At 37.3% G+C, this 11,956-nt stretch overlaps 1 protein-coding gene across 1 annotated transcript in view; it reads left to right on the top strand.

Moving 5' to 3' along the window:
- The window catches only part of CCNT1 (cyclin T1), a 35,015-nt gene extending 23,651 nt beyond the window's left edge, over positions 1–11,364 (top strand). The window contains exons 4-9 of the mRNA XM_036761129.1: positions 552–612; positions 2,746–2,808; positions 4,995–5,040; positions 6,038–6,201; positions 6,996–7,066; positions 9,562–11,364. Of these exons, the coding sequence (XP_036617024.1) occupies positions 552–612; positions 2,746–2,808; positions 4,995–5,040; positions 6,038–6,201; positions 6,996–7,066; positions 9,562–10,953 (1,797 nt within the window). The 3' untranslated portion in view covers positions 10,954–11,364. The remainder of the gene's footprint in view (positions 1–551; positions 613–2,745; positions 2,809–4,994; positions 5,041–6,037; positions 6,202–6,995; positions 7,067–9,561) is intronic.
- The last annotated feature ends 592 nt before the right edge of the window (positions 11,365–11,956 follow it).

Genomic DNA, 11,956 nt, shown 5'->3' on the forward strand with positions numbered 1-11,956 from the left:
GGACAGGTGTTTTCATTTTATTGAAAGGGGAAATGGCATAGAAAAAGATTTGCCCAAGATTATACAGTTATTTGTAAAGTTGAGTCTACATTTCAGCTCTTTTGGCTCTCAGTCTGGTGTGCTTTCTTCTAGACCATGCCATTTGCTATCCAGGCAGTCTTCTGAAGATGATTAAATAATATTACTCATTCCTCACAACACTTTCCCTCACCCTCTCTAAAAGGGAAAGCTTTATCTAGTAGCAAAATAATTGAGGCAAATTTGTTCACCTTTAGTAGTGTCTTATATGCCAAAAATATCATTAGACTCCACCCTGGGAAATGAATTAAACCCATGAGGCTTTTGTACTAGTCATCTTTTAACAAAATACTATATTTTAGCATTTGGCCATCCCATTTTAGGGGAATCTTTGATAATTCCCTCTAGTGTTATGTATGGGATAAAGATTCTACTCTCTGTTTTTCCTGGTTATCCCAAGAGAGATTGTTATAATTCTTCAGGCTTTATAGAGTGCCTCCTCGTGAGTAACCTGCCTGTCCTCTCAACCCCAGGCTTACCTGCAACAAGTCCAAGACCTGGTCATTCTAGAGAGCATAATACTGCAGACCCTGGGTAAGTTTTAAAAGCGGACGGGCTGCCACCTGTGGGCTTCACCCAGACTGTGAAGAGTTTGCAGAGCTGAGGGCCTAACCTAACCTATGTCCTGCTCCACAGATGAAGGATAAATACACCTGGCCCCTGAAAAAACAAGGACCTCAAACAACGGATTCCTTACAGGCTTTGTGGTTCATATTTACATTTAATATGATTTTCAGGTTTAATATGCATTTTTTAGTCTTTTGATAAATGGCAGCATAAAAACGAATCCAGGTCTACAAAACCTGTCTGCTTTTCTCCCATAGGTTTTGTGTTCTGTTTGGCCATTGGGCCCTGGATATTGATGTTTGTCTTTAAATTGTAACAAACCCTTCTATTGGGTCTTGTGACCAGCCTGGACAGCAGAATGGGAGGCCAAGGGACTCCCTTATAGGTGTTGCATTTGGAATAGCACTGAGATTTGTCCTGTCTTCAATGCTATGACCTTTAAAAACTAATTTAATATTTCACTAGGCCTTTGAATCTGAAGTTTTCTTTTCTTTTTTTTTAAACCAGGATTTCTTTCCTGTGCTATCTCATGAGGCAAATTTGCTATGTGGTGTACCTTAAAATACAAAGATGTGTTGTTGAAAAGTTGGTTGTAGATTTGTTTTTCTGTGAATCTAATAATTTTTTCAGTCATTGATGTTATAAAATGGGAGGTATATGAAAGTTTTACCTTAAAACAATTAAAATTACATTTAAAGAGATTGCATTTCTAATAACATAATGTCACAAGGCATATTGAACTGAAATTTAAAAGTACTTTATCAGAAATTGTTCCCATAGAACTAGATATAGGGTTATTAACCTTTTTTCTTTGTGTCATTCTTTGGCAGTCTTGTGAAAACCTATGGCTCCCTTCTCAGAGTAGTTTTAAATGCATAAAACAAAATACATGGGATATCAAAGGAAATTATTTTTATTGAAATAGTATGAGTTGTATTTTTTTTTGGTTATGTTTTTTTAAGTTTGATTGTTTGAATAGTTAGCTCTGTCTTTAGCCAAAGATAAATAAAGAGCTAAGTGGTGCAATGGCTGAAGCTCTGGGCTAGACGCTAGGAATACTTAAGTTCAAATCACATACTTAATAACTTTTTATGACCCTATACAAATAAGCACCTCTTTCAAACTTAGTTTCCTCATCTGTAAAATAAGGGGGTTGGACTCTATGGCTTCTTAAGGTTCAATCTAATTTTAAATCTAAATACTCCCCTTTAACACTGAGATTTTATCTGACACAAAGCTATTTATTTTGTATAACATATTGATTGTTTAAGGGTCTGAGTTATAATTTATTATGACTTTGAATATTGATTATGACTTCAAGTTTTTAGTATACTCTTCATTCTTTATTGATATAAAGACCAACATAAACAATAGTTCTATTATCTGATCCCATGGAATATTTTATATAAGAATAGTTTCTGTGATGCCACTTTTCTATTATTAGAGATATATCTGAATCAAGGGAATATATACATTCCAAAACTTGAAAATTGTGTTTTAAAAAACAGTTTTTAAGCACTGTTCCTCCACTAAATTTTGCATTCAGGGTAGACAAAAAATGGTAAGTATAATACCATTTATAGTGGATTTTAAAAGGATGAAATTGTATAGCAAAACAATAATTATTCTTTAGATTAAAGTTTAACTTCAGAAGATAATTATGCCTTATTTTAAATTTTAAATGGAGAAATGAAAGGGGAATATCCTTGACATTTATTTTTTTCCCCCTGAGAAAGAATATACCAGGGATTTGCCCCCTCTCCCTCCTCCCATCTGCTGCCCAGGCCCTTACACTAGGTTCTTATGTTTGTGACTAAAAATTATTTTGTTTTCAGTGGTGTTTCAACAGTGAAGAAGTTCTTAATTACTTGGAGAACTAGAGACAGCAGTGGCCTTTCAATTTTATAACTAGGCATTAAATCAACCTTGGCGATAATTCAACATAGAGAAGAGTTTCTATCTGCGGATCTCTTGTTCCCCTGAACAACTATTTTGGGGAGGGGAAGGAGACATTTTACTTGCTCAGATGCAAGGGGTGCAAAAGGTATTGAATATCTTTTGTTTGTCAACCAATCTTTTTCCTTCTGCATTTTTTTTCAGGCTTTGAAATAACAATTGACCACCCACACACGCATGTGGTAAAGTGCACACAACTTGTTCGAGGTAAGGAATCCAAGATTGAGGATTCTAAATTGGTGCATATTTCAAGAAAGGATAGTACTTCTGGATGGTATTTATGTACACATTACATAAGCATTCATTTGTCAGGGATTAAAGTAAAAGTCTTGACTTCACTTTCCTTTTGTATAATTGTTTTAATAGTTTTAATACTGGAAGCAACCTTAGAAAGTTACCAAGTTTATTCATCGTCAATAAGGCCACACTCAGTCATTCCTAGATGGATGAGAAACCTACTTTTTAAATAGTCTTCCCTTTTTTTGTTTGTTCTTTCTCGTGGTTTCTCCCATTGATTCTAATTCGTCTTTACAACATGACTAATGTGAAAATAGGTTTGGTGCAAATGTATATATAGAGCCTATATCAAATTACATGCTTTCTTGGGATGGGGAGGAGGGGAGAGAAGGAGAAAAAAATTTGGAACTCAAGTGGAAACTAAAAATAAATTAACTTTTAAAAAAGAACTCTTCCTAAACTTTTGAAAAATTGATATTGATGCCTTTTTTTACATTAATCTTTTACCTCTAAATACCTTCCTCCTCTCACCCCCAAAGTCAATCTTCCTTTATAACAGTGAAAAAGCTCATTAGCAAAGCAGCCAAAACATGTACACCATTCCTCATCTGTCAGTCAGCCAGCCTTAAGCCCTTACTATGTGCCAGGCACTGTAAAGAATTATAGTCTACCACCTCTCTACCAATAGGAAAAAATGTATTTCTTCTTTACTCTTTTCAATATCCATTGAAATTAATACAGGTTTAGCTATCCTTTATGTATTATTTTTATTTATGTTACTGTAGTCACTTTGTTTAATCTTTTGATTCTGCTTTCCTCATGCTACATCACTTCATGTGTTTTCCCACCTTTCCTTGAATATCTTGTGTGTGTTCTTTCTTACTGTGCAGTAATTCCATTACATTCATATGCCACTATTTTTTCATCTATCCCTCTAGTTGATAGGCAGCTGTTTTGTTTCTGGCATTTTACTTCTTCAGAGTGCTGCTATGAAAATGTTGGTCCATCTATAGTCCACATGGTTTCTTTCAGTAACCTTCATGACCCTTAGTGAGATCACCTAATTTGAAATTGCTTCCCAAAAGAGTTGAACCAGTTCAGAGCCCTACCAACAATATATTCATTTTTATGTCTTTTCACAGTCCTTCTAGCGTTGATTTTTCTGTCTTTTGTAATCTTAGACTAATTTGGTGGTTGTAAGGTGTGAAACCTCATAGTATTGATTTAATTTCTCTAATTATTTGGAGCAGTTTTCCCATAGGGTTCTTATTTTCATTTCTTCTGAAAACTGGTTATCTCCTTTGGCCTTTTATCTATTGGGAACCTTTACAGCTTTTTGTGAACTTAATTTGATGTCCAATAACCCTTTGTGCCTATAAAATGTCTTTATACCCTTCTATATTGAGCCTATGTTCTCTCTTCTTGATCTTTCTGGTCACCACCATCTTCCATATGAGAACACAGTGGTCTTGTAGATAATTTCTAAATATTCTGTCTTTTTCTTCTTCCAGGATTAGTTATTAACTTATAGTCTTATTGCAGATCATTAGTGGTCTTCCTGTGAATCTTTTATGTCTGCCATGTTACTCTTTAATTATAATTTTAAGTTAAAAAATTAGTTAAATTTTAGTGTTATTAAATGCTACTATTGTTGAAAAAGCCAAATTATTCAGAAATTTCCCAGATCTGGGTTTTAACCCACAATGATTTTTTCCTTTAGGAAGAGTGAGGCTTTTTTGTTGGTGAAATTGCAAATAAATTGTGATGTTTAATCTCTCTTAGTATAATGATTGTATATTTTGAGAATTGATATCCCTCATGGAGCCACTAAATTTTCTGAATTAATACTGTCCCCACTCTAAAACAGTTACAGTGTCTTTCTGTGAGAACTAGTTTTGCAGACATTGAGGCCCTTTTTCATATTTCCTTTGACTTTTAATTTTTTCTAGATCATAAATAATTTTTCCTCTGGATTTTAAAAAGTCCATTTCTATTCAGTTATTCTCTTTAGCATGAACAATATGTAAAATGGCCTAATAGTGAAAATTTGAAAGTGACTCTTCCTATAAATTGTTCTTCCTAGTCCTAAATAGGATCACATTTTCAACTAACATACTGTTTTTCCGATTGCTCTCTCTCTCTTTTTTTTTCTCCAGCAAGCAAGGACTTGGCACAAACCTCCTACTTCATGGCAACCAACAGGTTTTTATTTTCATTTGTTTTCCTGTGTCATGGGATGGGTTTTCTTTGGGTTGAGACAGCATCCTTCTAGACAGAAATGGATCAAAAGTTCAGGTTCTGAGGCTTGGGAAGCCTGGATCCAAGAATATTTACCTTGGCATAGAATAACTTTTGTCAAAACATGTGTGATATGAAAAACCACTAATTTATATTTTCTGACCACTTTCCATGGAGTGCCATGCATTTCCCTAGTGCTTTATATTTTATAGAACTTACACAGCTTGTATTCCTGTTTGTGCAGAGTTTTGCAACTTTTTTCCCTTTTTCAAAACCCATCATAACTTTCATAGATTATATCCTTTGTCTCCTTTTTTATCCAACCCATTGGCTGACCTCAAAAAGGCAAAAAGATTATGTTTCCCATTTACCATTCATATGCCCTGTCATGGAAGGTTTCAGAATTTCGAAATAAGCCACAGAACATAGGAATTTAAGGACATTCTGTATCATTTTAAACAGAGTGAATTATTACATTATTATTGGTTCCCTGGGATAATTTGCTGACAAAAGTTTTCCTCACTGTTCTATTTGATTGAGAGACTACCACTTTATTGCATACAGGGCAAGCTCAGGTCGGCCAAAAGGAGTGTCTTATTTACTTTCCTAAAGGTCTAAACTTGTTTTCAATTTAAGTAAAGCTCATTTTGACAACTGAATGCTTTAAAGGAATTCAGGCAACTGCTCTTTACTAGATTATGACTTTAGCCTGCTCTGAAACTATAGAAAGGGATTGTTATTCAGTAGACACATTGTCAGAAAGGCAGAATTGAAGTGGTTTGAGCAAAAAAGGGGGAACTTCAAATCTTGCATGTAAGTGAGTTGGTAGCAAGACCATTATGATTTTTGAATCTGAGCATTTTTACCTGTTTTTTTTTCCCAATGTTTATTTAGCAGAAAAATTTGGGTTCAGGCTTGAGAGCTCATGGCTTTCTGTTTCTCTCCCTCCGATTGGTATCAGCCTGCACTTGACCACATTTAGCCTGCAGTATACACCTCCTGTGGTGGCTTGTGTCTGCATTCACCTGGCCTGTAAGTGGTCCAACTGGGAGATCCCAGTCTCCAGTGATGGAAAACACTGGTGGGAGTATGTGGATGTCACAGTAACCCTGGAGCTTCTCGATGGTGAGTTTCGGAGGACACCTAAAAATAATTTTCACTTGGTTCTGTAACTGAGACTTAACCAAGAAATTGCTGTACCTGTGGTTTCCTGTATTTTAGTGTTCTCTTGTCTTTATTAAGCTTTTGAGGCTCAGTGGTCACAAGTTTTACTCTAAGTTCCTTTCTACCTGGTGCTGGTGGTAATGATGATGATAATGAGGTTGGTTGTAGCTGGCATTTATGTTTTATGGTGCCCTTCTATGGCATATATACATTTTTATTTGATAATTTCAAAAGTCCTATGGTATAAGCAGAAGTGAGTGTTAATATCATTTTAGAAAGCCTCAATGTGGTACGGTGACAGGCTTCTTTCTTTGAGGGCAGGTAGACTAACACATGCCATGTGGGTGACCATGGCCAAATTCCTTTGCTGCTTAGTACCTCAGGCAATTTTCTAGACTACAAGTTGCATTTGAATTGATGATCTCCCATAGATGGAGTTTTTGTACCCAGGTGAAATTACCAATCTGAGCTGTTGACCTTTCTTTTCTCCCCCCACTCTCTTTCCCCAACCCTCCTAATATATACATATATAAATTAGGAAACCAAGGCTAAGAGAAGTAATTTGCCTTGTCCAAGGTCACATAACTTGTACATGATAGAACTAAGATTCTAACACAGATCTTAGAACAAATTTACTGTCCTTTTACCCTTAACCATAGCTTTTGCACAGAGAAAGCTAGCCAAAAAATTAAAATCACTTCGTTTCAGTTATTTGTTTTTCTGAGTTTTTTGTGTGTTTTTTGTTAAATTTACAGAACTGACTCATGAATTCCTACAGATCCTTGAGAAAACCCCTAACAGGCTCAAGCGCATTCGGAATTGGAGAGTAAGTTATTATTGTTATGAGCCCAATGGACCAAAGCCAGCTATTTTTTCTAGACTGCATTAGGTCACAGAAATTGAATGAGTATACTAAGTTTGGAATTTCCCTTTTTATAATTGTGCAATAGTTGTGACTTCAGCTATGTAACTTGTGCCCTGGCCCAGAAACCAGGGACAGTGGGTGGTGTAATAGGAGTTCTTAAGTATTGTGTAACTGGACTACTGTGAGGCAGTCGTTCAGTAAACATTGATTTGAACATTCATTGTGTGCAGAGCCCTATATTAGATGCCATGATGAAACAAAACTGTTATCAGTCACTGAAGATTATTTTCTTTTAGAAGTCTTCTGCACCTTTCAAAATGAATGTTAGAAAGATTCAGTTGTTTGTAGATTCCTATTTAACTTTGTGTGTGAAAGGAATATTTTTATTTCTTATTCAAGTAGAAAGCTTGACTTCAGATTTCCTCGTTGTTCATAAACTGACACATGTGAGCTTAATTTCATTGTCTTTGAAAATCAGCCTGCCTTTCAGAGGCCTAGGTTTAGAAGGGATCCTGAGGTCGTTTCATTGATTCCTCTGTCTTAGCCAAATTGAGAGGAAGTGTGTCAAGCATAACAACACAGAAATATTTACTTACTAGGCTTCATCATATCTATACTTTTTTATCTTTGAATCTTTCCCGCCTACCTTTTCACACAGCTATTTATATTGAATTGAGTCTAATTTGTTGGTGTGTTTTGATTTTCATTGAAATTTTAATATCTTTTATGTTATTACAAAGTCTCCCAGTATATTCATTCTCTCTCTTTCCCTCCCTCCCTCCCTCCTTCTCTCTCTCTCTCTCTCTCTCTCTCTCGTTCTTTCCTCTTTGAAGCAGATTTGATTATTATAATTTTCCCAGTGTTCAGTCTCATTTGTTTTGTTTTTTTGTTGTTGATTGAAATCCCTGTGTGTATTATTTTCCTCGTGCTACTTATATATAACTTTCATCAGTTGATAAGTCTTCCTATACTTCTCTGTACCAAATAATTTTCATTGCAATAATCCATTACTTTCATTTTTCTCTACTTGTTTAGCCATTCACCAATAGCTGAGCTATTTGTTTCCAATTCTTTGCTGCTATAAAAGGGGCTCTAAATAGTTTGGTGTGTATTGGACCTTTCTTTTTGTCATTGGTCTTGTTTGTGGAGTCTAATTAGTTGAAAGGTTTTTCAGAGCTTTATACACGAGTAGAAAGATCTTTACTTTTGAATTCGTTGTCAAGTAGAAAGTTTGACTTCAGATTTTCATTTCAATGATAAACAATTGATAAACATTGATTTCCTAGGAGTGGAATCTCTGGGTTAGAGGATTATGGACATTTAGTCATTCGGTCAGCTCAGTTCCCAATTTCCCAGAGTGGTTGGACCACTTCACATCTCCATTAGCAGTGCATTATTCATGCCTGTTTTGTCACCTTTTGTCATCTTGCCAGTTTGCTGTAAGGTGGATTCAGATTTATTTTGATTTGCATTTCTCTTATTACTACTTTTTGGGAGCGATGTTTCATTTCAGTGCTTTTTGTTTAGAAAGGATTAAATTCATTTCTTGATTGCCTTGATCACTCTGACATAAGTTTATGTGCTTTGACTTCCGGCTTCAAAATCTTGATTTTGTTTTTCAGCAGATATTTATTAAGCTTCTGCTTTGTGCAAATCACTCTGCTAAGTGCTGAAATAATACTTTATAGTCACCTACTATTGTATGGTTTTCAAAAGTACTTTGACAAATTACAGTGTTATTCTCATCTTCCAGATGAGAAAACTGAGGCTTAGGTGAAGTGACTTGTCTGGAGTCAAGAATTAAGATTCCTCTTCCCATTTTTTCTAATCCCCTACTAGACCATACTAGTGATAATAGTATAGGGAGTGAGTTTACTTGTTGGAGCCCTCGACATATGTCCTTGTCACACCTTCTAAGTATGCAGTAGGATCCTTAGATCTCAGGTGCTTAAGATTATTAATCACCTTATTTTTATTTGACCAGAAGCAGCATTTTCTCAGTGGGGAGGAAGTACCTAGTGAGAAAATCTCTCCCAATGCAGATTGTCACCTGTGATACATCAGTGACTCAACAGGCATTTATTTAGTCTTTGATGTACCAGGCACTGTGCTGCCTACTAAGGATACAGACTTTAAAAATGAAACAATCCTTATACCCGGGTAACTTGCATTTTATTGAGGAAGATAACTTGTACATATATAAGTACATACAGAACAAATACAGAATAGTTAATGATGGGAGGACTCTGGCCTTATTAAGTTTATAAGTATAAATTTGATCTTAGAGAATTACTCTTGTCTAGGGTCCAGGTATTAAGTTACTTTGTCTCGGATCATACAACCAGTGTGTGTCTAACTGGGACCCAAGGACTTGAACCCATGTCACATAATCACCTTATTCTCATATAATGGACTTATATGGAGCGGATATTTAACTGTGATCTGCTTAATTTCAGGCTTGCCAGGCTGCCAAGAAATCTAAATCAGGTGACCCAGGAGAAGATGACTCCCTTTCAGAGCAGGCAATACTCAGCATGATCTCCAGGAGCTCTTCAGATATGAACATTGCAGGCTTAATGAGCATGTCAACTTCTAACACAACTAGCACCGTGCCTTCTCTCCCAGCCAAGGAGAAGTCCCCTAGTGATTTAGGCAGCATGGAGATGTTGCAGTCTGACCACTGGCTGCCTTCACAACACTCCCTCAAGCTGGAATCTACTCAGGGTCATCGGACTAATGAGCATCTAGCGCTTATGGGAGCTGACCATTCTTTGCAACAGGACCCAGCCGCATTTGTTTCCCAGAAGCAGAGCAGCAAAAGTGCACCAGCTGCAAAGGTGTCTCTGAAGGAGTACCGAGCTAAGCATGCTGAGGAACTGGCTGCTCAAAAGCGACAGCTAGAGAACATGGAGGCCAATGTGAAATCACAATATGCATATGCTGCCCAGAATCTCCTGGCTCAGCAAGAGGGCCACTCCTCCTCAGTCATTCTGAAAATTCCCATGGAAAGTTCTGAAAACCCAGACCGCCTTAGTCTGGAAAAGGCAGACAAAACAGCCCTCAAAATGAGAATCCCCATGGTAGGCGGAGGAGATAAAGCCCTTTCTGCAAAACCAGAGGAGATAAAAATGCGTATTAAAGTTCACACAGCAGCTGATAAACACAGCTCTGTGGATGAGTTTGGGGCAAAGACCAGGGAGCACAAGGAGAAGCACAAGGTGCACACATCTAATCATCACCACCACCACCACAATCACCACTCACACAAACACTCCCACTCCCAACTCCCAGTTGGTGCTGGGAACAAGCGACTGGGTGACTCAAAACATAGCAGCCAGTCAAGCATGCTGGCCCATAAAGCCTACAACTTGTCTGGCTCATCTTCCTCTTCTAGTTCAGCCCGTAAAAGGCCCCTTCCTGAGGAGTCTGGAGTAATGTATGAGCACCCTGCCAAAATTGGCAAGACCTCTAAATCATCCTCTGTGACTTTCTCCTTCCCCCCTCTCCCTGCAATGACACAGTTGCCTGGGCATAGCTCAGAAACAAGCAGCCTCTCCTTCTCCCGAGCCCCTCATGTGAAAACGGACAAAGGCTCCACTGGAGCAAATGGACACAACACAACCCAGACAATAGACTATCAGGACACTGTTAACATGCTCCATTCGCTGCTTAGTGCCCAGGGCATGCAGCCCACGCAGCCCTCTGCTTATGAATTTGTTCACTCTTATGGTGAATACCTGAATCCACGAGCTAGTGGGGTCCCTTCCAGAGCAGGCAGTTTAGACAAACCACGACCTCCTCCTCTACCATCAGAACCTCCCCCACCACTCCCACCCCTTCCTAAGTAAAGAAAAAAAAGAGAAGCCCTTTTTTTACTACTGAGTCTGGACTAAGAAAATTACTTTCCATATATGAAATTTTTGTCACCCTCCTTGGACCAGGGAAGGGGGGGTGTAAAGGGTAGGATGTTGTTATATCCACTGCCTCAGAAATAACTATTTTATTATAGTTTTTACTGGTATTAGAGAAGTGAGAATTCCTTAAAGCTGTGAAGGATTGAAAACACTTCCTCTGTTCTTTACTCCTGTGTCTCCTAGCTGGGCGGTTGGTGTTGGTGGTTATTTTCCCCCTTCCCAGCCCCCATGTTTCCCTGTCAAAACTATAACTTTTCTTTCAAACAGAAAACAAAACTTAAGGAACTATTGGGATTTTAATATATCAAAAGAGAGGAAGTATTTAAACATGTCATAAAATCTTTTTAAAAGTAATTTAAAAATAAGTTATCCGTTAAGTTTTTTTTATATATATACATATATATATATACATATATAATTGGGGAGGGTTGTGAGTCTTGCTGGGTTGATGAAAAACAGCATTGACTTGAGGGAGAGAAATTGGGTTGGGGGGTGGGAGTGGGCAGGGAGAAGGCTATTAGCCTAGTCCTAGGCCCGGGGACTGGCCATGGGCAATTTGAAGTGTTGAGACCTTTTGGTTTGTGTGTGTGCGCGTGTTTATTTTTCTTTTATATGTATATTTTTTAAAATCATGTTTCACCTCACCTTAGCCTTCCTTTCTCTCAAGCAGTTTTTACTGTAGGGACTGTAGGGAATATAGTGCGTCTCAAAGCTTTTAACAGGAAGGGAAGAGAGATATGTGGGTTTTGTTTAGTATTTTCCCTTTTGTGTATGATGTAATAGGTGGTAGAATGTGAACACAGCAGCTCTCTAAATTCTAGTCAGAGCCTTCTCAGCAATCTATTCATTGTCCTAACTTTGCAGGTTCTATTTTAAAACTTAATTTTTATTCCCCTCCATTTTAAGTCTTTGTGAAGTAAAGAATAAAGGTTGGGGC

The sequence above is a fragment of the Trichosurus vulpecula genome, chromosome 5, assembly GCF_011100635.1.
Source record: "Trichosurus vulpecula isolate mTriVul1 chromosome 5, mTriVul1.pri, whole genome shotgun sequence".
Taxonomy (NCBI): domain Eukaryota; kingdom Metazoa; phylum Chordata; class Mammalia; order Diprotodontia; family Phalangeridae; genus Trichosurus; species Trichosurus vulpecula.